A 26153-nucleotide genomic window follows, 5' to 3' on the forward strand; every position below is an offset into this window, starting at 1 on the left:
CCCAACCCCAGCATTGCCAGGGGGCTGCCTGGGGAAGGAAAGGGGGGTCAGCCCCAGGACACAGAGTCCCACCCAGTGCTGCTCTGGAACCAGGACACCCCAAGCAGCTCTGCCCAGGAAAGGAAAGAGCAGCTCCCAGCTCACCTCCTGCTCCCCTCCTCGCCTGCAGCACGTTCCCCTGGCAATGTCCCACTCCAGGCTGGCCCCACGCACCCTGCTGGCCTCTCTGCTGGCCACACAGAGCAGGGGACAAAGGCAACTGTTCTACCCAGCTGCAGAGGCAGAATGGAGGAGGTGGAGGCACAGGGGAGGGTCCTTGGGGTGAAACAATCCCCAGCTGGGCAGCGACCAGCCTGCAGAATCCGACTCTGCTGTGCTGGACCCCCTCCCACCCACACAGCTGCTGGGGCTCACAGCATCACTCAAGGGCTGGCCAAGGCTCCCAAACGTGCTGTGACACCGGTGCCCTGTCCCCAGCAGCCCCTCAGCAGCTGTGACCTGGCCCACGAAGTGATGCTGTCTGGGGAAGGACTGAGCAGGACGGAGAACTCCTGTGAGCACCAACACAAGGGCAGAGAACCTACACCTGCACCAGGAGCTACGAATCGGGGCAGGTTCACAGTCACCACAGCCCCAAATGCCTCTGGGGTACAGAACACACAAACAGGAGGGACAGTGCAGGCCACAGGTGGCTGCTGTGGCTACTTCTTCTCCTGCTTCTGCTGCTGGTACCTCCTGAAGTGGGTCTGGATGGTGATGGCTGCCCTCTCAGAGGGGTCAGTGACCTTGCTCTCCTTGCTGCCATCAGGGGTCACGTCACCTGGGGGGGCAAACAGAGCATCACAGTTAGCACAGACAGTGCCAGCAGCCCTGAACAAGCTCCACGGAGCAGGGCAGGGCTCTGGCATCACCCCCATGGGATCAGTGGCCTCCCCATTGCCCAGACAGGACAGCTGGCCTTGCTGCAGAGCTCTCAGCACGAAACCACCACTCCACCGGCTCACAGGGACAGCTCCAGGGCAGAAGGAGCAGGGAGCAGGAGGCAGAGCAAAGCCCAGCCTCCCTGGCAAGGCTAAGCCCTCTATTTACCCAGCTCCAGTCCCCGAAGGCAGCAGCTTCCCCACGTTTAATCACCACGCAGGATGCTCACTTACTTTCGCACACACAAATAAGATTAGAAGCGAGCCCGGCCCCGCGCAGCAATAAAGCTCTCACGCTGACAAATGGGAGCCCTCCCCACTCCCGCTTAATGTGGCATTAGGGAAGTATTGTGAAATTCAACAGGAACTGCATCAAAGCCACTCAGCGGTGCTCCTCTAAGCCACTGTGTCACTGCTAAGCACCCCCCGAGCAGCCATCAGCAATCCTGGGGCCAGATGCTGCTGAACAAACTCACCGCTGCCACCTGAACCCATCTCCCTTCCCTGCCTGAAAGAAACTGCAGAGTAAAAGGATAAATAAAAGGAGGGAGCAGGCTCCCCCCTGCCCTGCTCAACAAGACACTGCCAGCTGTGAATCCTGCCCAAGGGCAGAGGCTGAGGACAGGCACTGCTGGGCACTGGCAGGGCGAGCCTTGGCTGGGCAGCTCTGCCACGAGCTCACCTGCCCGAGGGGCTCAGCCCCTGGCACACCCAGACCTGCCCGAGGGGCTCAGCCCCTGGCACCCCCGGACCTGCCCGAGGGGCTCAGCCCCTGGCACCCCGGACCTGCCCGAGGGGCTCAGCCCCTGGCACCCCCGGACCTGCCCGAGGGGCTCAGCCCCTGGCACCCCCGGACCTGCCCGAGGGGCTCAGCCCCTGGCACCCCCGGACCTGCCCCTGTTTGCAGTGAACCCCAGCCCAGAGCCAGGCTGGGCAGAGCTCCTGGGCCATGGGGAGGGGAGGCAGCCCCAGCCCCCACGTCCCTTATCTGCTCGGCACCAAGAATAGCAGGGCTGAAATCCTCTTTGCTGAGCACTGCAGGGCCTCGAGACAGTCCCAGAGAGGAGGGGTGAATGCCAGGTGGTTCTCCCAGAAGCAGGAGAAGGGGGCTGTTCCATGGGACAGCATGGCCCCAGGGGAGTCAGTGGGGCAGATTTCCAGGGAAGAGGGGAGCTGGGGTCTGCACAGACACATTGGGGTTATAAATTCAGCCCTGCAGCACTGGGACCTTCTCTGGCTGATGCTACACACACTAACAAATATCTCATCATCAAATACCCCTTAATAACGTCACAGACAGATCTGTGGAAGGAGAGAGAGGCCAAGAAGGATGGGAAGGAGAGAGAAGCCAAAAAGGATGCAGGTACTGCAATGCCTGCTCTTCTGCTGCATCCAAGTCCCAGCCCTGAGTTCCACCCGTTTCTTGCGTTGATTGGGGCTTTTTCCTGCCTCCCTGCCTGTTCCACACTCACCTTTCTCTCCAGAAAGCGAGTAGATGCTGTTGTGCCGGGAGTTCCTGCCTCTCTAGAAAGTAGAGAAATAAAATAAAAGTTAGCTCTATCCCAGGCAGAGGCAGTGAGGGCAGTCCCGTTCAGGCCAGCCAGGAACCTTCCACTCTCCATTCCCTTTAGGAAACTGGAACATGCTTACTGTTGTTCCCTTAAAGAGCTCTGATTAATTAATCTGCATTTATGGAAAGACCTCCAAGGAGAGGCAGGAAATAGCTCTGCAGCCAAACTCAGAGCAGTGAGATGCTCCAGTCCACGGATGGATGTTGGCACAGGCTATCCTCACTGGATCTGCATTTCAAACCAGTAAGGAGACAGCCCCACACCATGAACCTGCAGCTCCTGGGCTGCCAGGCCTTCCAGAGGATATTCCCATTTCTAAAAATAAGCTTGAATTTGTCTGCAAATACCTCTCCAACATTTTCCAGCTTACCTTGCCCTCCTGACACTACATTTCCCCTTTGCCTAAACCTCCAGGCTGCCTGGCTCACAGCTGCCCCTGCAGCAGCACTGCCACCCCCTGAGCCTGCTGTCCTGGCAGTGCCAGCATCCCTCATCTGCTGTCCTGGCAGTGCCAGCATCCCTCACCTGGCTGTCCTGGCAGTGCCAGCATCCCTCACCTGGCTGTCCTGGCAGTGCCAGCAGCCTCACCTGGATGTCCTGGCAGTGCCAGCATCCCTCACCTGGCTGTCCTGGCAGTGCCAGCAGCCTCACCTGGCTGTTCTGGCAGTGCCAGCATCCCTCACCTGGCTGTCCCGGCATCCCTCACCTCGCTGTCCCGGCTGGTGCGGCGGCTCTGGGACACGCACTGGATCTGCCAGGGCAGGGGCTGGTACACCAGGTAAGGCAGGGGCTCCTCACGGAACAGGTTGGTCCCCAGCTGCACACGGGGAAGGTTTTTCAGCAGGGAAGACAACAGGGGAGGAAGAAGAACAGAAAGAGCTGCTCAGCCACGCTCAGCACCAGAGATGCCAGCCCTCCCCGACCCCACAGCACTCCCAGCCCTCCTGGCCAGGTGGTTTAGGAGGCACAGAAGCCATTCCCAGCAGGGCAGGCAGGAGCTGCTGCCTCCTCTCCCTGCCCCGGGCAGGTGAGAACTGCACTGCAGCAGTAGAAGCTCCTTCTGGGAGGACTCACCTGTCTGACCACCCTCACCACGAAGAACAGCGCTGTCATCAGGGTGCCCAGCATGGCCAGGGGTGCGGGGGCTGCCTCGGCCCAGGAGCTCTGGGAGCAGCACTCCAGGACCTCCAGCTGCCAGGACTGAGCTGTGCCTCCTTGGGCAGGCAGAGGCCAAGCCCCTTAATGAGCTTACAGCCCTGCTCAGCTTGCTGAAGTAATCAGGCCCTGCCCTTTTGCTCTTCTAATCGCAGTATCTCCAGCTGACAGGGCTGGCATTCCAGGAAAGGCAAATCCTCTGCTCCAGGAGCAGGCACAGACAGCCCAGCCCAGCCTGGGGTCACACCTGCTCCATGGGGACCCCCCTCGGCTGGGTCACAGCCCACCCAGGGCACCCTACACTCCAGCTGGGATTTGGGATGCTCAGCAGTGGGGTGGGAGCCTTGTCCCCAGCAGTGCCTGCCTGGACAGCGTGGGCTGCCTCCAGAGCTCTTATCCAGCTCTCCAGAGGGCAAAGACACACCAGTGCAGCTCAGGCACAGCAGCAACTGGGGCAAAAAAGCCTGGAGGTGCTTTGTTCTCTTTTTGAGGACAAAACTAGCTGCCTCCACTTGTGCACAAGCTGATGCACACCCTGCCCCACCCTGTGCCTCACCTGGTGCATACCCTGCCCCACCCTGTGCCTCACCTGGTGCACACCCTGCCCCACCCTGTGCCTCACCTGGTGCACACCCTGCTCCACCCTGTGCCTCACCTGGTGCACACCCTGCCCCCCCTGTGCCTCACCTGGTGCACACCCTGCCCCACCCTGTGCCTCACCTGGTGCACACCCTGCCCCCCTGTGCCTCACCAGCTCCCACAGGCTGCTGGCAGGAGGCGAGCAGGAGATGGGAGCAGGAGGAGAACACGTCACCAAGCCTCCCTAAATCCTGGTGAGGGTTACTCAGAGATCCCACAGCACCCAGCACGCTGCTGGGGCAGTTCCTGGCTGCTCCCAAAGCCAGGGGAAAGCAGCAGCCCTAGCCAAGCTGCAGGGAGACATTTCACAGATCCAGGCTGCCAGAGAGACGCCTTGTTTGCGTTTTGTAGTTTTGGTTTTCAGCTTTCTTCTCTCTGCCTCTGCATTTGCTACCCTGTCCAGATACTTAAAAGAATAATGGTAACAAAGCCCCAGCGAGCTTAAGTGGTCTTGGGAACTGTCAGAAATGACCTTGACAAGAAAAAAAACATGAGAGAGCCCAGAGACAGGGGGAGATGTGAGAGGTAAGTACAGCAGGATACCCAGCTACAACAAAACAGAGTGACAACCACCAGCATCATACAAAACAGGCTCATGTTGATTTAATTTATACAAAACCAGATACAGCTGCTACCCCGCGTTTTAAAAGGAAAAAGGAGCATGTTTCAAACCAAGTTATTGTTTAAAAATGGCATTTCCCTGCACCATTAATGCATGCTTCTCCCAAAACACAGAATGGACTCAGTGATATGGCTTGGGCCACAGCAACCACAGCTGTGGGGTCTCTAAAACCCCTGGCTGGAAGGACTGCCAGGTGTCCTCTGAGCATGCAGCAAACTAAAAGCAAATCCCTACAGGAAGGGGTTTGTTCAATCCAGCAGCAGGGGGATACCCGTGTTTGGACCCCTCCTTTCCTAGGAAGGAATAAGGCTACTGAGCAATTACAAAAATTCTAGAAAAACAGCAAGGAAAAAATAAAATAAATACATTCTTAAGAGTATTAAAATGGTGTTCATCAAAAAAATATTTCCGTATTTCTATTTGCAAGTAAACGTCCCCGTGCCAGGCTCTCGGTGTGTGCCAGCGTGCTGCACGCAGGGAGCAGAGCTGGGGGCTCCCCCTGCCCACCCTCACCCCCCAGGGGCTCTCACGGCACAGGGGGTGTGGGGCAGCAGCTCCAGAGCCTCCCCCCAGCAGCTGTCTCGGGAGAAAGGCTTTGAAGATGGTTTCTCACAGATGGGCTCCCTTGAAGTGCAGCGTCCTCGTCAGCCGGAAGGGGCGAGCGGCTCGGCAGCTTTTTAAAGCATCAAATATTTAGAGTCAGCTCGGAGCAAATACTGACAAAGACAACCAAATAGCACCTTCCCGTGAAAGCCTGGCTCCTCCCCGCTGGCGAGGGTGAAACCCCTCCCAGTTCCAAGCATCCCAGCGGGCTGGGACACCCTCTGCATGTGGCCTTTCCAGAGGAACCTGGTGAGCAAAGCCATGAGCCACTGGGAGCTCCAGGAGCTGCCATCCCAACTCCTCAGCCACTCTCCAGCCTCCCCACAGCCCTGCTCCCCCAGATCACTGCAGAGCTGCTGCAGGAGCAGCAATTCTGGGCTCCAGGATTCATGGCAGGGGCTCCCACCCGTGCATGGAAAGAGATCCCAGCTGCTGAGCTGGATCCCTCTCCCCAGGGCATGAAGGATGCAGGTGGGGCTGTCCCAGCACCCACAGGAGCTCCTCACCGTGCCTGCACAGACCCTGCCATGTCCTGCCACCCTTCTGCTCCTGCTGCCATCAGGGGACAGAGCTGCCTGCACAGACCCTCCCCGTGTCCTGCCACCTCCCTGCTCCTGCTGCCATCAGGGGACAGAGCTGCATGCACAGACCCTCCCCGTGTCCTGCCACCCCCCTGCTCCTGCTGCCATCAGGGGACAGAGCTGCCTGCACAGACCCTCCCCGTGTCCTGCCACCTCCCTGCTCCTGCTGCTGTCAGGGGACAGAGCTGCATGCACAGACCCTGCCATGTCCTGCCACCTCCCTGCTCCTGCTGCTGTCAGGGGACAGAGCTGCATGCACAGACCCTGCCATGTCCTGCCACCCTCCTGCTCCTGCTGCCATCAGGGGACAGAGCTGCAGCAGCTGCTTTGCTGCACAGCTCTGGCCAGTCTGGTGTGAGAGGAGCAGGGAGGGCTCCTCCAGATGTGCCACTCTTGGTTCAGCTCCCTCAGCTTCCACCCCAAAACAAGCAGAACATTCCCCAGGAGCCAGAATGTGCCATTCCCTGATTCTACCCCCATTCTGCTGCTCCCACATGCCAGAGGCCACCTGCCACGGCCCACCTGCCACCAGGCACTGCTGGGCATGGGGCAGGCTCATTCCCTGACCCATTTCCTCCAGCAGAGCCTCAGCTGGATGCACATCCTCCCCCTTGACCAGTTACTCCAAGTCCTCTGTGATTCACAGCCCTGCCTTGCCATCGCTGGAATACTAATGAGGGAAATGTTGATTTATTGAAGCCCTGATATGTCACTGCTGGATTAAACAGTCTATAAAGTATATTTGGACACATTACAGGATTAGAAGAACCCGCCTGGGAAGTTCTCTTCCTCCTTCCTCCACTCTCTTGCAGAAACATCCAGTTTCAAGGACGTGGCCACAGAGTGGAGGTGCCTGGGTGGGCATCCCCAAAACCCAGCCTACTGCTGGGGAGACTGCACAGGGCCCTCACCCCACCCTCCCTGCAGAGAAAAACCCCACCTGTCAGTAGTGGTACACCTTGATCTCTCTGTTTTCATCCAGTCCCAGCTGCAGGAGGCTGGGGGTGCTGCCTGGGGGTTTCTGTGCCCGTGGGGAGAGAGCTCTGGCAGCTGGGTGAAGGAAAAGCCTGGCCCACAGCAGGACAGGTTCCAGAGCCAGCCCAGTGCACACAGGCTGTGTTTGGCCTGCTGCATCCCAGGAAATGGAATTAGAGGGGGATTGGCAGTTCAGAGGCACACCACGCTCAGGGCAGCGCGGAGCCCACGGGGATTTGCTGCTCAGATCAGTGTACACTGAGGAGACCCCCAGAGCCCCAGCACAGGCTGGCACCACACAGCCTGGGAGCACCCCTGCCCACTGCTCAGAGAGGTCTTGCTGCCTGGATCCAGCCCCATGCTACAGGATTCCTCAAAGCAGAGCTGGAGAGAGCTCTGGGGGCAGCCCAGCCCCCCTGCCCCAGTCACACATCTCCAGGTGCCCCCACCTCCTCCCAGGCTGCTCAGCAGGGCCTGCCCGTGCCAAGGGCTCCATCCACAGCACCTGAAGCAGCTCTGCAAAGCCAGACCCCCTTCTTGCCCACCCCATTCTCCACTCTGCACTGCTTAAATCCGTGTTTTCAAATCCTCACATTCCCAGCTCCAACTGCTCCTTCACTGAGCAGCATCACTGAAGAGCATCACAACACAGGGAAAGGAAGGGAAACTTCCTCAGCCAGGTACAGCCCCGAGAGCAGCACACAGATCCCTCCTGCTCCATCTGCTGAACACCTCTGCAGAACAGGCACTGCCACAGGGGCCAAGGCCTCGAAACTGCTGCTCAGCTCCTCCTTTCACACCCTCCTGCCACCCTCCTCCCACCTGCTGCGGGAAGCAGGAATGCAATTAAAGACCAGACCCAGGTAAAAGATACACTTTGGAATCCTTCTTGAAGCCTTTCAGCCATTTCTTGTTGCTCTCAATCATCACCTCAATATTCTTTGTCTCTGGCTCACTGAACTTGGAATGCTGGAAGAGCCTGATTTGTTCACTGTGGCAGAGAGAGAGAGAGAGAGAGAGAGGGTAAGTGGGGGAAAAAAAGAGGTCTGGGAAGAAATTATCCCAGAGATGAGAAAGTGATGGGCTGCTGAAGAAAAAAACACCTCCTCTAATATACCTACTGATAGTTCACCTTTCCTCCTCAGTAAGTAGTTCACAGTAATTATCAAATTGTAATCTACTGTTACGTGAGGAGTGACCCAATAATCACTGCAGAGAAACAAAGCAGCACAGGGGAACTCAGGGAAAAAGTCCTTACTCTGCAGGGACATAGCCCAGCTTGCTGTCCAGGGGCACAGGAGTCCCACCGAGCCACGAGGAGCCACCTGCAAAGAGACATGGAACACAGAGCCCACAAACCCATATTTCTGCAAAGAGACATGGAACACAGAGCCCACAAATCCACATTTCTGGAACACAGAGCCCACAAATCCACATTTCTGCCTGGGTGTGCTCTCCTGCACCATGGGCACACTGCCCAAAGAGGACACCAAGGACACAGATGGAGAGGGGGCTCCAGGGGACAGGCCTGGCTCCTCCCTTGCTGCTCCCTTGGGCACTAAGGAGCAGGATGAGAGGATCAGCCCCATGCTGCACTTCTGCAGGCAGCTTCTCATCCCTGATGCCCTCAGCACCCTTCCTCAGCAGCACCAGTGCCCCCACCCTCCCCAGCACTGGAAGCCCGAGACAAAATCAGAAGCTGCAGGCAGCAAAGCAGGGGGGAACAAGGCCAGGAGACTCACCTGGGAAATACCTGTGCCATTTCTCTGCCAGCATGTTGTCCACTGACTGTCCTGGGATGGGATAACCAGAGCTGGGCCTGCTGCCCCGAGCCCACTGGTCCAGGGGGGACACCCTGGGGGGGTTCCCCAGGGGGCTGCCCCCCCCCAGGCCTGCCAAGGAGGGGTAGGTGGGAAGAGGGATGCCCTGATGGGGTGTGGAGGTGAGGAGAGGGGGCTGGTGCTGGCTCAGGGAGTCCAGGAGCCCCAGGACCCCGTTGAGCTCGCTGGTGATGCTCTGCACCGAGTCCCTCAGGTGCTGGATCTTGTCCTGCTGCAGCACGGGCCAGAAATCCATCCTCAAGTCAGCTGAAGGAAGAAAGGGGAAGAAAGGGATCACAGACCAGCCCTGACAAGAGCAGCCTGTGTGCAAGCAACCCAACCCTGCTGCCTGCCTGCCCTTCCTCCCCCAGCACCACTCCAGGCCAGCAAAGCCCAAGAGAAAGCAGGAGCAGCAGAGAGGGAGTGGCAGCAGCTTCTCCTGCCACGACAGAGGAAGGGGAAGCCCAGAGTCCTGCAGAAGAGCAATACAGATCTGCAGGATCAGAGGGAAACCAGAGAGATCTTATAATCCACAGAGATTTAAAAGGCAGGTTCCCTCACAGCTCCCATTCCTCTTATCTGCCACTCCAGGCAGGAAAGTTTCTCACCCAGGTGTGGGACACAGAGCAGTCCCAGACCTGCCTTGGACACAGCTGAGCAGAGGGAAAGGCAGAACAGGCCTAGAGCCTCCCATGTGGGCACTTACACCTGGACTGGCCCAGATTCACACTGGACGTGCTGTTTGTGTCCTCAGAGGTGCTCAGATCAAACGTCACCACCTTCCTGCACGCAGCACTCTTCAGTGTATCTTCATCTGAGAGCTGCTCAGGACAGGAAAACAATGCCAGTAAAACCTGCTGTATCATCCCTGGAACATAAAAGCCACTGGAAATCTGCCTGCAGAGCTGGGCTGCAGTCAGGCACAGGTCAAGTGAAGGCAAACTTGTCTCCAGCCCTGACAGCACAGCCTGAATGTCCAGAGACTGCTGTGGCTCTCAGAGAGCAGAGGCCAAAGCCAGCAGCCACGTGCAGCAGCCCCTGCAGCAGGAGTCAGCGTGGTTTGTGCTGTAAATAACCTCAGAGCTCTTGCAGGGCTGGGCTCTCTGTGCCCAGGGCAAGAGTTTGACCACCAAAGGTCTGGTTCTCTTGCATCTGCTGCTGCCCTGCCTGAGGCCACGTGGCAGAGCCAAAGGCTCCAAGGTTTGCCTTGGTCAGGAGAGCAAGCTCCATCCTGCTCACAGGAGGTGACCTGCCCTTGTTTCCTCCAGGCTCAATCCATGCAGCTTTTCCAAGCTGCCCTCTGCAGACACACACTCAGCAGCCTCTGGTGCTCTCGCAGAAAGTGGTTCCAAAATCCAGCTCTGCTGCCAACAGCAGGAGAGTTTACCTCCTCCAGCAGCGAGGACTCCAGCTGGCTGAGCTTCTCCTCCTTCTTCTTCAGCAGCACCTGTCCTTTCTGCATGGCTGACTTCATCTTGTCCAGCTCCTTTGCCTCCTGCACAGACCAACAGCCCCGCCAGGGAGGGAAATCAAACAGCAATGACAGGAAATAATCCCTGTCAGCAGCTGGGGGGAGTGTCACCCCTCACTCTGCTCAGCACAGCAAGTGCTGCTGGAGTGAAATCCCCCCAAGTTCAAGAGTGTGGGAAGGGCTGTGCACGGTGAGCACATGGCTCAAAGCAGGCTCAGCCCGAGGAAAAGGAGCTATCACCTCCAAACCCCATCCAAGAGGGTCCCCAAGCCCCCATCCCAAATGGACCCAAGCCCAGGGTCCCCAAGCCCACACCAAGAGGGTCCTCAAGCCCACACCAAGAGGGTCCCCAACCCCAGGGTCCCCAAGCCCGCACCAAGAGGGTCCCCAAGCCCACACCAAGAGGGTCACCAAGCCCAGGGTCCCCAAGCCCACACCAAGAGGGTCCCCAACCCCAGGGTCCCCAAGCCCACACCAAGAGGGTCCCCAAGCCCACACCAAGAGGGTCCCCAAGCCCAGGGTCCCCAAGCCCACACCAAGAGGGTCACCAAGCCCAGGGTCCCCAAGCCCAGGGTCCCCAAGCCCACACCAAGAGGGTCCCCAAGCCCAGGGTCACCAAGTCCACACCAAGAGGGTCACCAAGCCCAGGGTCCCCAAGCCCACACCAAGAGGGTCACCAAGTCCACACCAAGAAGGTCCCCAAGCCCAGGGTCCCCAAGCCCACACCAAGAGGGTCCCCAAGCCCCCACCCACAGCACCAGGAGCTGATGCCAGGACTGCGGGAGCTCTGTGACACCCAACACCCGAGCTCAGGCAGCACTCAGGGCTCACCTCCTGCAGGTTCTGGCGCACTCCCTGCAGGAGCTGGGAGCTGTGGGGATCCTGCTGGGCCCCCTGGGCCCTGTGCAGCTCCTGGTGCCACTGCAGGCTGGCAGCCCTGAGCGCCGAGCGCCGCCGGCGCAGGGAGCGGCTCTGGCGCAGCAGGAACTCCTTGGCGCTCCACAGGGACTGCCCCTCGGCCGAGAGGTAGCTCTGCACTCTGTGGGGAAAGCAGGGCTGTCCTGGCTCCCTGCGCTGCTGCACACCTCACACAGCAGCCCCAAAAGGGGCTCAGTGCCTGCTGTGCACACCAAGGGCAGAGCAGGGAGCTCTCCTGGCACGGGATCTCACCGGTCGAGCTGGAGCTCGCTCTCCTCGGGGCTCTGGGAGGCTGGGGAAGGCTCTCTGGACGAGTGCTGGGAGGGTGACACATTGCAAAAACCAAGTGTTTATGGGGGAAACAGAAGCCCAGGGCCCCCTGAGAATCCAATGACATCACTCTGGCACTGCCCAGATCAAGCACAGCACCAGGGCTGTTCTTGACGTGGCTCTTGAAGGTAACAATGACATTTCCATCCCTGCTTTTGATTTGAGTACCCCACACTCCTCTCCACCCACTAATAATAGACAGACACCTGCAAATACTACTGAACACACCAGCAAAGAAAATCCATCTCTGCACCTCAAATGGTTTCACACAGGGGGAACAAATGCTGGGATTTTCAAGGGAGTTTCAGCCTCAGATCTCACAAGGCAAACAGCTTCACAGGCTCTTTACTCACAGCTTGAGGAGTTTCTCTCAGGTCTTCAACACAGAGCTCAGCTTTCTTTCTTGGAGATTCCACACTTTCTTCTGCCTCCAGTTCTTTCAGAGCCTCCTGCTTGCTCCTGATTGCTTCCTCCAGCTCTCTGCCACAAGAAAAAGCAACAGCAGAGGCACTTGATTAGCCTGCAGTGGTGTCCACAGTGAGCTCCAGATTCCAGCAGGGAAAGGGCCACAGGTGTGCAAGACAACACCAGGGCTGAGCAGGAAACTGCTTTCCACCCTTCCTGAGCAGCTCAGCCCCCTCAGGAAAACCTCTTTGCATTTCAGTGCCCCTCTCACAGCATCTCATTAACCACCCAAGGCAGGAGTGGAGGAGACAAACCTGACCTGCAGAGGTGGAGGAGCAAATTGAAATCCACACCCTGAATTAATGAAAAATCCAGAACCAGCCCCCAGCAACCCTGTGCCCCCATGGGCACCTGAGGATTCTGAAGGAACATGGCCCAACACAGAGCTCAGAGGCCAGGGAGAGGCCCAGGTTAGGTTGGAAAGGTTTGCCAGGGGCACAGGGCAGATGTTTGGGCATCAGAGGCAATTTCTCACACCCACCCAATGCGTTTGTGCAGCCTCTGGCTCCGGCTCTGCAGCAAATCCACCTGGGCCTCCAGCTCAGCCTTCTGGTCCTGCAGCTCCTGCAGGGTCCTGCGCAGCTGCCGGACGGACTCCAGCAGGCTGCAGTGCTCCTTCCTGCTCTCCTCCAGGCGCCGCTGGGAGGCCAGGGCAGCTTCCTAGGAGAAAGCCAGAAGATCCCTCACAGTCATTTCCCCAAGAGCCAAACAAGGGGTCCCAGAGCTACACAGCCACACGGCAGTCCTGGGAGAGCAGGGCTGTTCTCTTTGGGGAGCTCAGAACTGACCCACCACCCAGCACTCTGCTTTCCTAAAGCCCCAGCTCTGAGGTGCTGCCCTCAGCCCCCGAGCAGCACAGCCCCTCTCCAGAGCCCAGTTGTCCATACGTCTCTCTCCAGCTGCATCCGTCCGTCCTCATCCAGCAGCAGCTGCCTCCTCCTCTGCAGGGACTCCTCCTGTGACAGGGGAAAGGCAGGGCAGTGACAGAGCCAGGACACTGCTGATGCTGAGCAGCACCTCAGGCCTGAGTCTCAAGACCTTTCCAAAACAAGGAGCGTTGTCAGGTTTGCTTCACCACCCCTCTGACTGCCCCCCAAAGCACTGAGCAGGCCCAGAGCTTGGACTCTCCCAGCAGACACCAGCACCAGGAATGCTTAGCCCTGCTCTGACTGGTGACAAAGCTTTACCTCTGAGTGGGATGGCAGCAGAAGCCCTGGCTGAGCTCTCCTGAGCAGCTCTCTGTGAGGAAGCAGCCCAAGGAGTGGCACAGGTCAGGGGAGCTCTGTGAGCCCAGCAGAGGACTCACCTGGCTCAGGAGCTGCTCTGATCTGGCTTGGATGTTCTTCATGCGGATCTCAAGCTCGTTCTCTGAATCCTGGAGCTTTCTTTCCTGCACAGGGAGCTGAGTTAAAGAGAAGGGCACAGGCTCCTCCCTCACCAGTAAAACACGAGCTGGGAGGGCGACCTGCCACTCGTGTCCATCACCCTGCAATGGTGACAGACAGGGGGACAGGCTGGGGAGCCTCCAGGCCACCCCTCAAGATCCCCAAGGGCCGGAGGCAGAGCCTGCTGCTCACCTTCTCCCTGTGCCTCTGCTGCAGGGCCGTCAGCCTCCCCTCCAGCTCTGCCTGCAGCTCCTTCACGTCGGTGTCGTGGAGCTGCCGCAGCCGCGCGGCCTCGCTGCGCAGCCCCTCCAGCAGCTCCGACCTCTGCCTGTGCTCCTGCCAGCCCAGAGGGCAGGGAAACACCTCTGTGAGGCACAGGGATCTCCAGCAATGCAGCACGGGCACACAGGGCTCTCCAGCAATGCAGCACGGACACACAGGGCTCTGCAGCAATGCAGCACGGACACACAGGGCTCTCCAGCACGGGCACACAGGGCTCTCCAGCATGGACACACAGGGCTCTCCAGCACGGGCACACAGGGCTCTCCAGCACGGACACACAGGGCTCTCCAGCATTGGCACACAGGGCTCTGCAGCACGGCACACAGGGCTCTCCAGCACGGGCACACAGGGCTCTCCAGCATGGCACACAGGGCTCTCCAGCACAGGCACACGGGCTCTCCAGCACGGACACACAGGGCTCTCCAGCACGGGCACACAGGGCTCTCCAGCATGGACACACAGGGCTCTCCAGCAATGCAGCACAGGCACACAGGGCTCTCCAGCACGGACACACAGGGCTCTCCAGCACGGGCACACAGGGCTCTCCAGCACAGGCACACAGGGCTCTCCAGCACGGGCACACAGGGCTCTCCAGCACAGGCACACAGGGCTCTCCAGCACGGACACACAGGGCTCTCCAGCACAGGCACACAGGGCTCTCCAGCACGGGCACACAGGGCTCTCCAGCACGGGCACACAGGGCTCTCCAGTGCAGCACGGGCACACAGGGCTCTCCAGCACGGGCACACAGGGCTCTCCAGCACGGGCACACAGGGCTCTCCAGCAATGCAGCACGGGCACACAGGGCTCTCCAGCATGGACACACAGGGCTCTCCAGCACGGGCACACAGGGCTCTCCAGCACAGACACACAGGGCTCTCCAGTGCAGCACGGGCACACAGGGCTCTCCAGCACGGGCACACAGGGCTCTCCAGCACAGGCACACAGGGCTCTCCAGCACGGACACACAGGGCTCTCCAGCACGGGCACACAGGGCTCTCCAGCAATGCAGCACGGGCACACAGGGCTCTCCAGCATGGACACACAGGGCTCTCCAGCACGGACACACAGGGCTCTCCAGCAATTCAGCATGGGCACACAGGGCTCTCTTGTATTGCATCTCCAGCAGCACCCACAGACATGCAGCACCCACTGCGAGTGCAGCCCCCCACCCAGTACCTCCTCCTGGTACTGCTCCTGGATCCGCTCCAGGGCCTCCCTGTGCTCCTCTCTCATCCTCTCCATTCTCCTCTCGTGCTCCTTCTCCACCTCCCGCCGTCTGTCGCTCATCAGCTCGCTGAGCTGCAGGGGTGGCAGGGAAAGGGGCTCCCCTGAACTGCAGCCCTGCACCAGAGTGGCCTCCCCAGCACCAGCCTCCCACCCAGCCCAGAGTGGGATCAGGGACTGTGTCCTGGGGAGCACAAAGCCTTCACCCCGCTGAGGGGAGATGCTGAGGGATGTCCTGCCCCTAAGGCAGGGGATGTGGGCACCAGAGCTCAGCCCACACCTGAGAGCATGAAGAGCCCTCAGCACAGAACCACCACTCACCTCACGCTCGTATTCCTTCACTTTAAGGGCTTTTTCCTGCACTTTCTGATCTGCTTTCTGCAGCTCCTCACGTAGCTGGGCCTCCTGGCTGCTCTGTGCCTCTGCCAGCTGGGCTTGCAGGCTGGCAATGACCTGTCAGGAAAGCCACCCACAGAAACTCTCAGCCTTGGCACAGGATCCATCCCGTGTCCTCCCCAGGACACTGCACAGCCTCACCAGGCCCTGCCTGCAGCACGGCCAAACACTGAGCCAGCCCAGAACCATAGCTAGGGAGGGGAAAAAAAACTCATGCCACCCTCCCTGGCCACCTTTGGTGACAGCACGAGGGGAAAACAAACAACCAACAATTTACATTCTGAGGACACCATCCTCACCTCACGGTGCTTCTCCTCTGCTGCAGCCCTCAGCTGCTGGAGCTCACTGGCAAACTGTTCTTCCAGCTCCTCTGCTGCCTACAGAAACACGAGCAAAACAGTCTGCTGGGAAACCTCAGCATGTGGGCACAAGGTGCATTTGCAATTAAATTCTGTCCCAAAGCATCAGAAGGCAGAGCAGTGACCCCCTCCAAACTGGGATCTCTGCAAGGTGCCTTGACTCTCTCCCTGCTTTCCCTCCCAGGGGATCTCGATGAATCCCAGCCATGCTGGGCTGGAGGCACTGGAAATGCCCCACTGAGGGGCTCCCCAGTCCCTGCAGGACTGAAGCAGCAGCCAAAGAGGTGCTGGGAGCTGATGAAGTGCCTCAGTCCAGTTCTGATCTGATAACAGGGCTGGCTTAGCTCGGGACACACACACAGAGTGATCCTTGTCTTGTCCTCAGATGCAGAGTGGCCATTGAAGTAATTGTTAGTTAATCACCACTGTAATAACAGCTGGGGGAGCTCTCCTGCCCACCTCCCTGTGTCTCCAGCAGCCCTGGCACTGCCCTTGGTGCCCTCAGCGAGCTGTCACCAAACCCTGCAGCTGAGAGTTAATCCCACACTTGGCACTGCCCTGCCAGCCAGCAATGGCCCAGGCTGGCCCTGCCTGGCAATAAAGATCTCACCTTCTTCTTCTCCCTGTCCAGCCTGTCCCTGAGCTGGCTCAGGAACTCCTCCTGCTCCTGTTCCAGCTCACTCATCTCCTTCTGCTGGGCCTCCTCTGCTGCCAGCTTCATTTCCTGCAGGGCAAGCTGCTGCTGCCTCTGCAGGCTCTCCTTCTCCAGCAGCTGCTGGGATTGCCACTCTTCCCTGAGCTTCTGCAGCGTGGCCTCCTGCTCTGCCCTGGTGGGTGTGGAGCAGAGCACAGAAATGGGGACCCAGCACTGGATGGGGCTCGGAGCTGCTGCCAGGGCAGGGAGGCCCAGAGCTCATCCCTGCAGGGATGTGCCCAATCCTCCCCTCCCAAACCAGCACTGCACAGCCCCAGGAACGGCAGCAGAGCCTCTCACCTCAGCCTCTCCTCCTCTGCCTCCACCTCTGAGGCCATTTGGGCTCGCAGCTTTTCGAGTCTCTTGGCTTTTTCCTCTCTGAGGAGCAACTCTTCCTCTTCCTCTTCCTGCTCAGATTTTGCTAAATCTTCCTCTGGAGTGCTGACAGAAAATAAAACCAAAGAAGATAGGTTCAGTGTCTCCCAGTCCCCTCTCCAAGGGCTCCAGCTCAGCTGGGGATCTCACTGGCTGTGAGACATTCATTCCCCCCACACCTGCAGGACCTGCTGCTGGCACAGGAGATGCAGCCCCAGCACCAAACCTGAGCAGTGTGGGTTTAAAACTTGCTATATCATCATAGTTTACACTTCTTTTGCGGTTTTTGTTCTTTTTTTTTTTTGCAGGTAAGTGAAATCCACTCTCACTAAATGGATGTAGGCTCTCAGGCAGGGTACCTGGATGCATTAGCACATCTGGAAGCTCCACATTGCCATCTTACACCTTTTGCTACACGTTTTTTCCCCCTTCAGGTGCCATTTCTGCATCCTCCTTCCCACCCAGACTGCATCCCCATGATTTCCATGCCAAGATGCTGTTTCTGGCTGCTCAGAACATGAGCATCGAGGCCAGCAAGGTAACAGAGAAACCCCAAGAGCAGACTCCCAGTGCTGCTCCAGCCCTGCCCTGCTCTCAGCTTTCCCACAGCCATCCCTGCCCTGTGCTAGGAGCCTGGTGTGGAAGGCCCTGTGTAAAACAGCCCCTAGCAGAACTGCAGACAGCTCCTCTGGGGTAACCCCACCTCCTCTAACATTCCCATTTCCATCCTGCTCCCACCATTCAGCCAGGGTCTGAGCAGCTGCCAGGTGGGAGAGCTCCAGGCACTGAGCTGCAAACTCCTCCCAGGTTAAGCACAACCCACAGCTCTCAGGGTGTGTGGGACCACCCTGCAGGATGCTCTCCTGCCCCTCTGCCAGGGGGCCAGAGCCCTTTCCTGAGTTCCACTGGCTTTGCAGATCCTCACACACAGAACTGTCCCTGACAATGCCTGTCCTTCCTCCTCCTCCTCCTCCTCCCTGAGAGCCCTGATCTTGCTCCTTCCCCAGCTCTGCCCCACTTCCCAGGTGGTGGCTACAGCAGCACTGAAATCCCACCTTGGAAAGGCTTGCAGGAGATGGAGTAAAAAAGGAAAGTACCTGAGGGGCTTTTCTTTTTGCTGAAGAAGCTTTTCAGCTTCCTCCTCCTTCTGCCTCATCTCCTCCTGGAATTGCTGGGTTTTCTCCCCCTTTGCTTGAAATAAATGTATTTCCTCTTGCTCCAGCTCTGTCTCCACCTCCTTGACTATTTCCTCCAGGGATTCATCGAGAGGCTGGCTCAAGGACTGCTCAGTTTCCTTCTCAGGGTGCCTACCAAAGACAAAAAGCTCCTTTGGCAAAAGGGTGACAGAAAACAGAGTAACATGAAAGGAACAGCAACCTCCTGCACAGAGCATCAACTCCAAACCAACAGTCTCAGAGCCACCTGCTCCAAAACCTTCTTTGCTGACCTCAGGTAGATCCTGAGGATCACTGGTGGATCCTCTGGAGAATCTCCAGCTGAGAAACTGAACCCAGCCCCAGCTGCACTCCAGGCCCAAATAACTCTGATTTTGGCCCACCAGAGCTCACCTTGAGAGGTCAAAAAGCCCTGGCCAGGCTGCCAGGCACAGGAGCAGATGCCATCAGTACCTGCTCCCAGCCCAGGGATTGGTGCTTCTCATGGACCAGGTACTTTTCTGCAATTGCATCCTAAAGTGTGCTGGGAATTTGCCAGCTCCAGGAAAAGCCCTCAGCACTCCAAAAATTCAAACCAAATCTGGTTCTAATTAAGGGTTTGTTTTTTTTTTCAGAGAGAGAGCAGCAAAATTAAAAGCTAAAGGGGAAGGAGGGGAAAATTGAGATTAATCTAGGAAGAAAGATTTTTGTTCTTTGCTGCTGAAGGCTGGAGCAGGAAGGTCTCACCATGCTGTGAGACTGGCAGTGCCAGGCAGAGGGACTTCTGCCAGGAATCAGGGAAATAACAGCCCCAGCTTTTCAGCCTCAAGTCAGGAGAGAAAAGGTCATTTCTGCAGCCATTAGCAAAAAGAGCAAGACAGAGCACAGTGGTGGGGTTCTGGAACAATCCCCCTTCATGGTGCCCCCCCTACACCACCCGCTGCAGGTGCAGGTGCTCTGCAGAGCAATTCAGCCCCTGCCACCTGGTTATCACGGTGTTCTTTTGCCCCAGTTTCTGCTCCAAAGGAGACCCAGGCAGCACACACACATTTACACAGCACCACAGCTCCTGGGAGAGCAGAGATTCCTTCCCCAGCACCCTGTCCCCAGAGACACTGCCTGATCTCTGCAGCTGCATCTGCTGCTGTGTCACTTGGCAGGCAGTGCAGAGTCAGCAGCTCACATCCCCGGAGCTGCAGGTAGGAACCCACACCCACCACCCTTGGAGCGGCACACAACAGCAGCTTGGGCTCTGACCCCACTATTTCAATGCCCCCAGGGTGCCCAGTGGCTGTAAATGGGGTGATCTGAGGGGGTTTTGCCCTTTTTGCCCAGCTCAGCATCCCTCAGCAGGTTCTGTGTGGAACTTTCTCGGGAAGGGAGAGCACGCCAGGGAATGGCTTTCCCAAAGACACAGCAGCAGCTCCCCTCAACCCAGGCAGTCCCGAGGCACAGCCCCCAGGGCTGAGCTGCTGCCCTGGCCCTGCCCAGCTGCCCACCTGGCACTCGGGCAGGGGCACAGCTCTGGCACGGGCACACAGCCCCGCCATGCCCACCAACCCCAGCGCCAGCCAGCCCGGGGGCACAGGGGGACAGGAGGTGCCACAGCCACACAGCAGGCACTGACACCAAGCCCTTACACGTTCTGTGGGGCAGGAAGCTCCTCAGGATCCACCAGGCTGTCCAGGGCTCCCTCCTGCTGCTGCACAGCCTCCTCCCCACGGGGATTTTCTACCCCCCAGCGACCCAGGGGTGTCTCAGCAGCACTGGGATCCCTCTCACTTGGCAGCACAAAAGAGGGGACAGAAGATCAGGTGAGCTCAGGGCAGAGTCAAGGGGCTGCTGCAGGTGGACAAGGATGTGCAGGTGACACAGGTGGGCACCAAGCCATGCCTGCCAACAGGACCTGCCTGGCCAACACGGGGCTGCCAGCGCTGCAGGGAAGCTCCACGCCATTCCCAGCTCCTCATTTTGGGCATTTTGGGCAGCTGAGGCTATCATGGGCACCAGCTCAGAGTGCTGGACCCCTTCCCTGGGTTATCCCACTCTTTCCAGGCCCTTGGAGAACACCCCCAAGGTGTGCCAGCCCTGCCAGCCATACTCACGCTGCTGTCCCCATCACAGGTGGGAGTGTTGGCAGGCATGCTTGTGTCTGCAGTCCTGCTGCAGCTCAGAGGCACAAGAGGAGAGACAGGGCAAGCACCAGCAGCTCCACAGGCAGAGAGAGAGAGAGAGAGGTGCTCACTGGGAAGCAGGAACAAGTGATAAGGAGACAATTCCTGCGGGCAGAACACGTTTTTGGAGACCCTCCCCCCAACAGCTCCTCCAAGAACAAGGCTGCAAATCCCACAGAGCAGTCATTAGGATGGACTGCAGGGTTTCCTGGCACAGGCAGCAGCTCCTTGGTTCCCTGTGCCCTGGAGAAGGTGTGACTCTGCTGGAGGCCAAGAGCTTTGACACCACTCATCTGGAAATGCCAGGCTGGGCTCTCCAAGCAGGAGGAGCTGGAGGGAGCACAGAGCTCACTGCTCAGAGCAGCATTCCAACTGCTCCACACAAATCCCCTCAAGGAGGCTGAAAACAGCTCCCCCAGACAGCCCAGTCCTCGTGGGCCCTGGAAGGCAGCATTCCTCCTGGGAAAATGATCTGCCCATGAGCCAGGACACAGAACAGCTCACACCTGCTCAAGGCCACCTCTGTGGAAGGAAGAGAACTGTTCCCATCACAGCTGGGCTCTCCTGGCATCAGGAACAGACACCTGAGAGCCTTCAGCCACAGGCTCAGCCCAGCAGGACCAGGGAGGTGCCATCAGGGAGTGCCCAGAGGTCACATCTGCCCTGGTAACAGCCCAGGGCCCAGCACAGGGCGTTACCAGCCCAGACCCTGCTGGCAGAGCCCAGCTGGGGCAGCCCCAGGGACAGGACAGGCTGGCACTTCCACTCCCCAGCCAGCCAGAAGCTGAAGCTGCTGGGACAGGGAGAAGGAGGCAGCAGAAGCAGAGGGAGCCCCTGAGAGAGGCTGCAGCACAGGGGGAGCTGCCCAGGGCACAGCAGGCAGGGCAAGGCAGGGAGGGCAGCAGGAGCTGGAGCTGCCCTCGCCTCCCTTGTGCCTCTGTTTGTACCATACCTCTCAGCAGCTTCTGCTCCTTTCCTTTGCTCTTCCTCTACACTGGCTTTGCTCTGGTCTTTGTCCTCTTCTCCCAGTTCCTGGGCCTGCAGGGAAAAGCAAACAGGGAGGAGTTTGTGGCTCCCTCAGCATCAAAGACCTCAGGGGAGTTCTGCTGAAGGTCCACAGAATCAGCTGGGCCACGTGGCACCCACAGGCTGTTCCAGAAGGCTGGATGTGCCAGGCTCCTCTCCTGAGGGTATCCAAGGGTCTCCAACCATGCCAGGAATCTTTCCAGAAGCACCAGGGGAGGCCTGGGAGCTTTCTCAGGATAAAAGATTAGTTCCCTGCCAGCACTAAGAACTTGGGACACGGGTTTGGCTTTTCTTTCCTGGAGGTCATTTTACAATCCTGAACTCCCTGGAAAGCACAGGAGAGAAATCCCCCAGAAGAGAAATGTCACACACACCAAGTGCTGTGGCAATGAAGCAAAGGCTGCATTGTCTGGGACCAAAAACCACACCAGGACTCAGTCCTACCTCCCATTTGGGCTCTGGGGCAGGGTGTGATGGGCTGCACAGAGTCACCAGTCCAGGGACTTCTGACTCCAGGGTACATCAGCAACCCAGCCCCCCTGGCAGCACAGTGAGCATTCAGTTGGCTCATTTATGGCATGGTAAACACTAGAAATATGAATGGAAAATATTGGAATGTGAAATAATCAGCTGCTCTTTCCCCTCCTGCCAGCTCCCAGATCCCTCTGTCCCTGCAGCAGGGACACCTGAGGAGGGCAAGGACTTCCCTCCTCACCTGTCAGCCCCACGGGAAGCAGGGAGGGCCCATTCACAGGTTTTTGGGGACCCCAGCAGGTGTGGGGCACGCAGGCTGTGCGTGGAGCAGGGCCAGGACAAGGCGGAATTAACGCCGCAGTAATTAATGCAAATGTTCAGCAGAGCAAACGGCAGAAGGATTCCCTGCAAGTGCTGTCAGCTCCCATCACATCAGCCTGGCCCCTCCTGCCCCTGAAACTGATGGCTGCAATTCCCCAGAACCGAGGAGCTCAGCAAACGTTTCCTCACTCCAAATGGGCTCTGTCAGAGCAGCCTGCAATGGGAAGGAGCCAGAAAAATGGGGCAGGAATCCTCCTGGAGAGAGGGGAACTGCTCTCAGGGAGCTCTCTGAGCCCCTGCACAGGGCTCCTGCTCACAGAGAGCCCTCTGAGCCCTGGGGCTCCTGCTGCCCCTCTGCCCAGCAGGGCAGTCCCTCCCGAGGAATCACAGGCTGCAGGAGCCTCTGGACACGTTGGGAAGGTGAGGACAGCCCCCATCTGCAGGGAACGAGGGCAGATTTTAGGCCCAGCCTGTGGAACTCTCAGAGCCTTGCCCCTCCTGCTGGCCCAGCATGCCAGCAGCCCCAGCAGCCCCAGCAGCTCAGTTCTGTGCCCACTGCATCCCCGGAGGACACTTCACATGCTCAAGACCCAGAACCAGCTGTGTGAACACAGGGCTGACAGATCCTGGGCCACCTCCTCCCTGTGCACAGCCCAGAGCCCGAGGGACCATCTCACATCAGCTCAGATCCTGCTGTGAGGTGCCAGCACGGAGCACCTGGCACAGCCTGGCTTCTTCCTGAGGGCCTGGCACTGCCCAGGCTCCCCAGGGAATGGTCACAGCCCCCAGGCTGCCAGAGCACTCTGGGGTTTTGGGGTGTCCCTGTGGGGCCAGGAGCTCAACTATGATGGTGTTTGTGGGTTCCTTCCAGCTCAGGACATTCCATGGTTCCACAGTTCTGCAACTTGAACCTCCAAGGGGGAAAAGGGGGAAAAAAAGGGGGGAAAAGGGGGGGGGAAGGGGGGGAAAAGGGGAAGGAGCAGCCTCCCCTCTCCCAGGTGCAGCAGGACACATCCCACCGAGCCTCTGCAGCCACCACAGCTCCTGCCAAACACACCAACAAACCCCCTCCAATTCTGTGCTCACAGAGCTGCCAGAGGTGCCTTTTATTTTTTTTTTTTTTTTTGAACAAGAGACTATTTTGCCAATGAATTCAAAGCAAGGCAAGCCCCTCGCATGGAAGCAGGCACATTCCTCCAGCCCAGCCTCCGAGCACAGACACAAAAGAGCAGCTGCAGTTCTGCAGGGAGCACCATTTCACACCCAGCTCTCCCCAAACAGGGCTGTGACAAACCCGACGTGGCTGCTCCAAGCAGCATTTGCATGCACAGTGCCTGCTGCAGGGAGGAGAGGGCCAGCACAGCAGGCATATGTTTTGTTTTCCCTTCACATCTGATTATGCTCATTATTAGGCACAAGAGGACAGGTGTATTCTCCAGACACAACCTGGCAGACAGGATTGCTCCTCCCTGCTGGACAGGTGGGGACTTTGCCACTCAGGGGCTCTCCTGCAGAGCAGCTGATGTGCTCACAATCAGGGCAAGGCTGAGTAACCCCAGCTGCATCCTGGACCCTGCCTCCAGCCACAGAGACGGGGCGGGAGGGCTCCAGAGGAACGTGGGGCTGAGCAAACCAACTCAGAGCCATGCTGAGAAGACAAGGATGAAGCAGAGATCACAGCAATCTCCAGGCAGAGCCGCCTGGCCAGTGCTGGGTGCCAGGCTGACACAGACATGTGCCCACCACGCACACTCCATGTGCCACAGACTCGCTGAAAGGAGCCCCTTTCCCCCCTGCATTACAGCAGGCAAGGCAACCAAATGCTTAAAAATAAGCTTCCCTCTACCAAAATCTGTCAGAGGGAGTTAACCTCCTTTTCTTCCCATTGATTCTATCGTGTTCTGCCACACAAATCCTTCCCATCTGCTTAGGAGAAAGAAAAGGACAAATGCACTCACAAAAGAAGAAAGGAGAGCAGACTCTGCTCCCTCCATTCCCCAGGAAAGCCATTTATTTACTGGCTCTCCTGCTGGGGCAGGGACAGCACCCAGGGCAGCCTGCCTGTGCACACCCCTCCAGCCACCTCTGCTCAGGGCTTGTGTCCTTGTGTAGCCACCTGCACCTCCTCCCTGCAGAAGAAACAATGCCCTGCTGGTGCTGCTGGGACCCTGGCACTGCCCACACCAAGCCCTGCTCAGCTCTGCAGGGCCTTCACTGACAGCATCACACCTCAGGGCTCCCCTGCCCGTCCCAGAGCCCCCCTGAGCCCCCACACAGCTCTGACCTTGCACCTGGGGCTGTCCAGATCAGGAGACACAGTCCCCACACCCAGAGCCTCCTGGGAGAGCTGGCTCTTGGAGTCCCAGCCCTAAAGGAGAGAGCAGAAAGGATCAGTCTCTGATGAGCCACCAGAGATCCTGACACCAATATCCCAGCACAGCTCAGAGCCCTCTCCCGCCCCACTGACAGCAGCTCAGCAGCATTGACCCTCCCTGTGGGACCAAGGGACACCAGTGTCACACAGGGAGGGCACTGTCACCCCCAGTGCACCCCCCCCATGCCACCAACCTCAGCAGGAGTGGGTGGCACAAGGAACACCCAAAGGGGGCACATCTTCCCAGCCCCTCCTGCTCCCCTTTGTGCCACTGCTGCACATTCCCAGGGATGATCTCTGTGCTCACAGCCAGCCCCACAAGGTGCTGCCCCTTTGGGACAATCCCCCCTGCAGCCCTGGGGCCCTGCACACACCAGGCAGAGCCCCTGGCCAGCACAGGCTGGTGCCACAGGAAACAATGACATTCTCTGCCATTTGCTGGCCTCTGCTCCCACTGGCAGATGGCAGTGGCAGCTTCCTGTGGAGGTGAAGAGATGCTGATGGGCATCTCCCCCCAGCCCAGGGCTGCTCTCTTGCAGGGACCCTCCAGAGTGGGGTCTCCAGCCAGGCACACCCCCCCAGCAAAGCTGCTGAGCCCCCAAAGCACAGTCCTTACACTGCCTGTTATTTTCCTTTCTGCAGTTACCCAAGCAGGCTCCCAGCTCTGTGTGACCTACTTTGGCAGGGATACCCCCTCACCCCCAGCCCCAGCCTGCGAGGGGCAGGGGGGCACTGCAGAGGTGGGCACTGCACCGTGCCAGGGGAAGCCCACCCCCAGGGAAAAAGGAGAAAAAGGAGGTTTTGGTGACTCACCACAGGCTGAGGCACCTCATGGTCGGAGCTCTTGGAGACTGGCAGGTCCTGCTCACAACCACTGACCCCGGATGCCTTTGAAAGCTGAGAGGAAAAAGCCATCACAGCCTGCACAGGTCCCAGCCCTGCAGCTTCACCTGGGCACTGCCAGCACGGCAGCTGCTGCTGCCAACACAAACCTGGCCTGTCCCAGGGAAGAAAAGGTGACTGGACATCATGGGGAAGGCACCAAGGATGTGTGCGACCCACAGGACAAGCACAAAGCACCAGAAGGGCAGGAGGTGGGGCTGGGGAGGGCAAAGAGGTGCTCTTTGAACATCCCTGATAAAAGGCACTTGCTTCCTCTCCATCTGCAAGGATCTCTGCAGCTCTCAGAGCTCCCACCCCACCACACAGCACTGGAGCCATAAAAGCACTTTAAAATCCCACTTTGCTGTGCCTAAGTGCAGCGAGGGCTCCTGCATTCCCAGCCATTTGCAGCTGCAGGGAACTGCTCGATGGGAGCACCCTGTGGCCCTGCTGACCTCGGCAGAGCAGCTCAGGAGCAGGGAGCTCACAGATGAGTTTGGGAAAGCAGCACCCTCAGCTCTTCAGGGCACAGCGCGCTTTCCAGGCTCGGGTTTGTAGTTCATCATTTCTTACAGACATTACACATCGGTGAACTTGAGAAATGATCAGAATCAGCAGGAAGGCAGCCAGATTGGAGAGAGATCGTCCATCAGATCCCGAATTCTGGCTGGGATCCTGCCCTGGAGCGTGAACACGAGCAGGCAGAGCGTGTCTGGCAGCCCAGCTGCGGGGCAGGCAGCGTGGGACACGGCCCCAGCCCCAGCCCCAGCCCCTGCAGCGTGGGCAGCTCTCCCCCCAGACTGGGACCAGCAGGTTCTGTGCTCCCAGCTCCAGGACTAGCCCTGGGCCCCGTCCTGCCCCGCTCCCAGCTCACACCTCGCGCAGAGCCGCGAGCGCGGCGCCAGGCAGCTCTGAGCAAGCTGAGAGAAACAACAGAAGGAGAGAAACAAAGCAGCACGG

At 58.6% G+C, this 26153-nt stretch overlaps 1 protein-coding gene and 1 long non-coding RNA gene across 5 annotated transcripts in view; both read right to left on the reverse strand.

Moving 5' to 3' along the window:
* Positions 1 to 542: 542 nt before the first annotated feature.
* LOC127060426 (uncharacterized) lies at positions 543 to 3390 on the reverse strand. The gene is made up of 3 exons (XR_007779483.1): positions 3198 to 3390; positions 2393 to 2444; positions 543 to 820 (listed from the first exon to the last, which is right to left on the reverse strand). It is a non-coding gene; the product is annotated as an uncharacterized LOC127060426 (long non-coding RNA).
* Positions 3391 to 4863: 1473 nt separating this feature from the next.
* CEP164 (centrosomal protein 164) overlaps positions 4864 to 26153 on the reverse strand; it is a 30488-nt gene continuing 9198 nt past the window's right edge. Inside the window, exons 8-31 of one of the 4 annotated variants that reach the window (XM_050983600.1) lie at positions 25125 to 25208; positions 24222 to 24305; positions 21069 to 21154; positions 19583 to 19723; positions 17886 to 18095; positions 16714 to 16854; positions 16330 to 16546; positions 15660 to 15737; positions 15286 to 15417; positions 14917 to 15039; positions 13648 to 13791; positions 13377 to 13460; positions 12958 to 13026; positions 12552 to 12730; positions 11959 to 12085; positions 11528 to 11592; positions 11189 to 11396; positions 10274 to 10381; positions 9593 to 9707; positions 8809 to 9153; positions 8325 to 8391; positions 7941 to 8057; positions 7032 to 7134; positions 4864 to 5580 (exon numbers count right to left, since the gene is read on the reverse strand). In XM_050983600.1, the coding sequence (XP_050839557.1) occupies positions 7035 to 7134; positions 7941 to 8057; positions 8325 to 8391; positions 8809 to 9153; positions 9593 to 9707; positions 10274 to 10381; positions 11189 to 11396; positions 11528 to 11592; positions 11959 to 12085; positions 12552 to 12730; positions 12958 to 13026; positions 13377 to 13460; positions 13648 to 13791; positions 14917 to 15039; positions 15286 to 15417; positions 15660 to 15737; positions 16330 to 16546; positions 16714 to 16854; positions 17886 to 18095; positions 19583 to 19723; positions 21069 to 21154; positions 24222 to 24305; positions 25125 to 25208 (3024 nt within the window). In that variant the 3' untranslated portion in view covers positions 4864 to 5580; positions 7032 to 7034. The remainder of the gene's footprint in view (positions 5581 to 7031; positions 7135 to 7940; positions 8058 to 8324; positions 8392 to 8808; positions 9154 to 9592; positions 9708 to 10273; positions 10382 to 11188; positions 11397 to 11527; positions 11593 to 11958; positions 12086 to 12551; positions 12731 to 12957; positions 13027 to 13376; positions 13461 to 13647; positions 13792 to 14916; positions 15040 to 15285; positions 15418 to 15659; positions 15738 to 16329; positions 16547 to 16713; positions 16855 to 17885; positions 18096 to 19582; positions 19724 to 21068; positions 21155 to 24221; positions 24306 to 25124; positions 25209 to 26153) is intronic. The other 3 variants (XM_050983601.1, XM_050983602.1, XM_050983603.1) reach the window with 3 other exon arrangements.

This window comes from Serinus canaria, chromosome 24 (assembly GCF_022539315.1).
Source record: "Serinus canaria isolate serCan28SL12 chromosome 24, serCan2020, whole genome shotgun sequence".
Classification (NCBI taxonomy): domain Eukaryota; kingdom Metazoa; phylum Chordata; class Aves; order Passeriformes; family Fringillidae; genus Serinus; species Serinus canaria.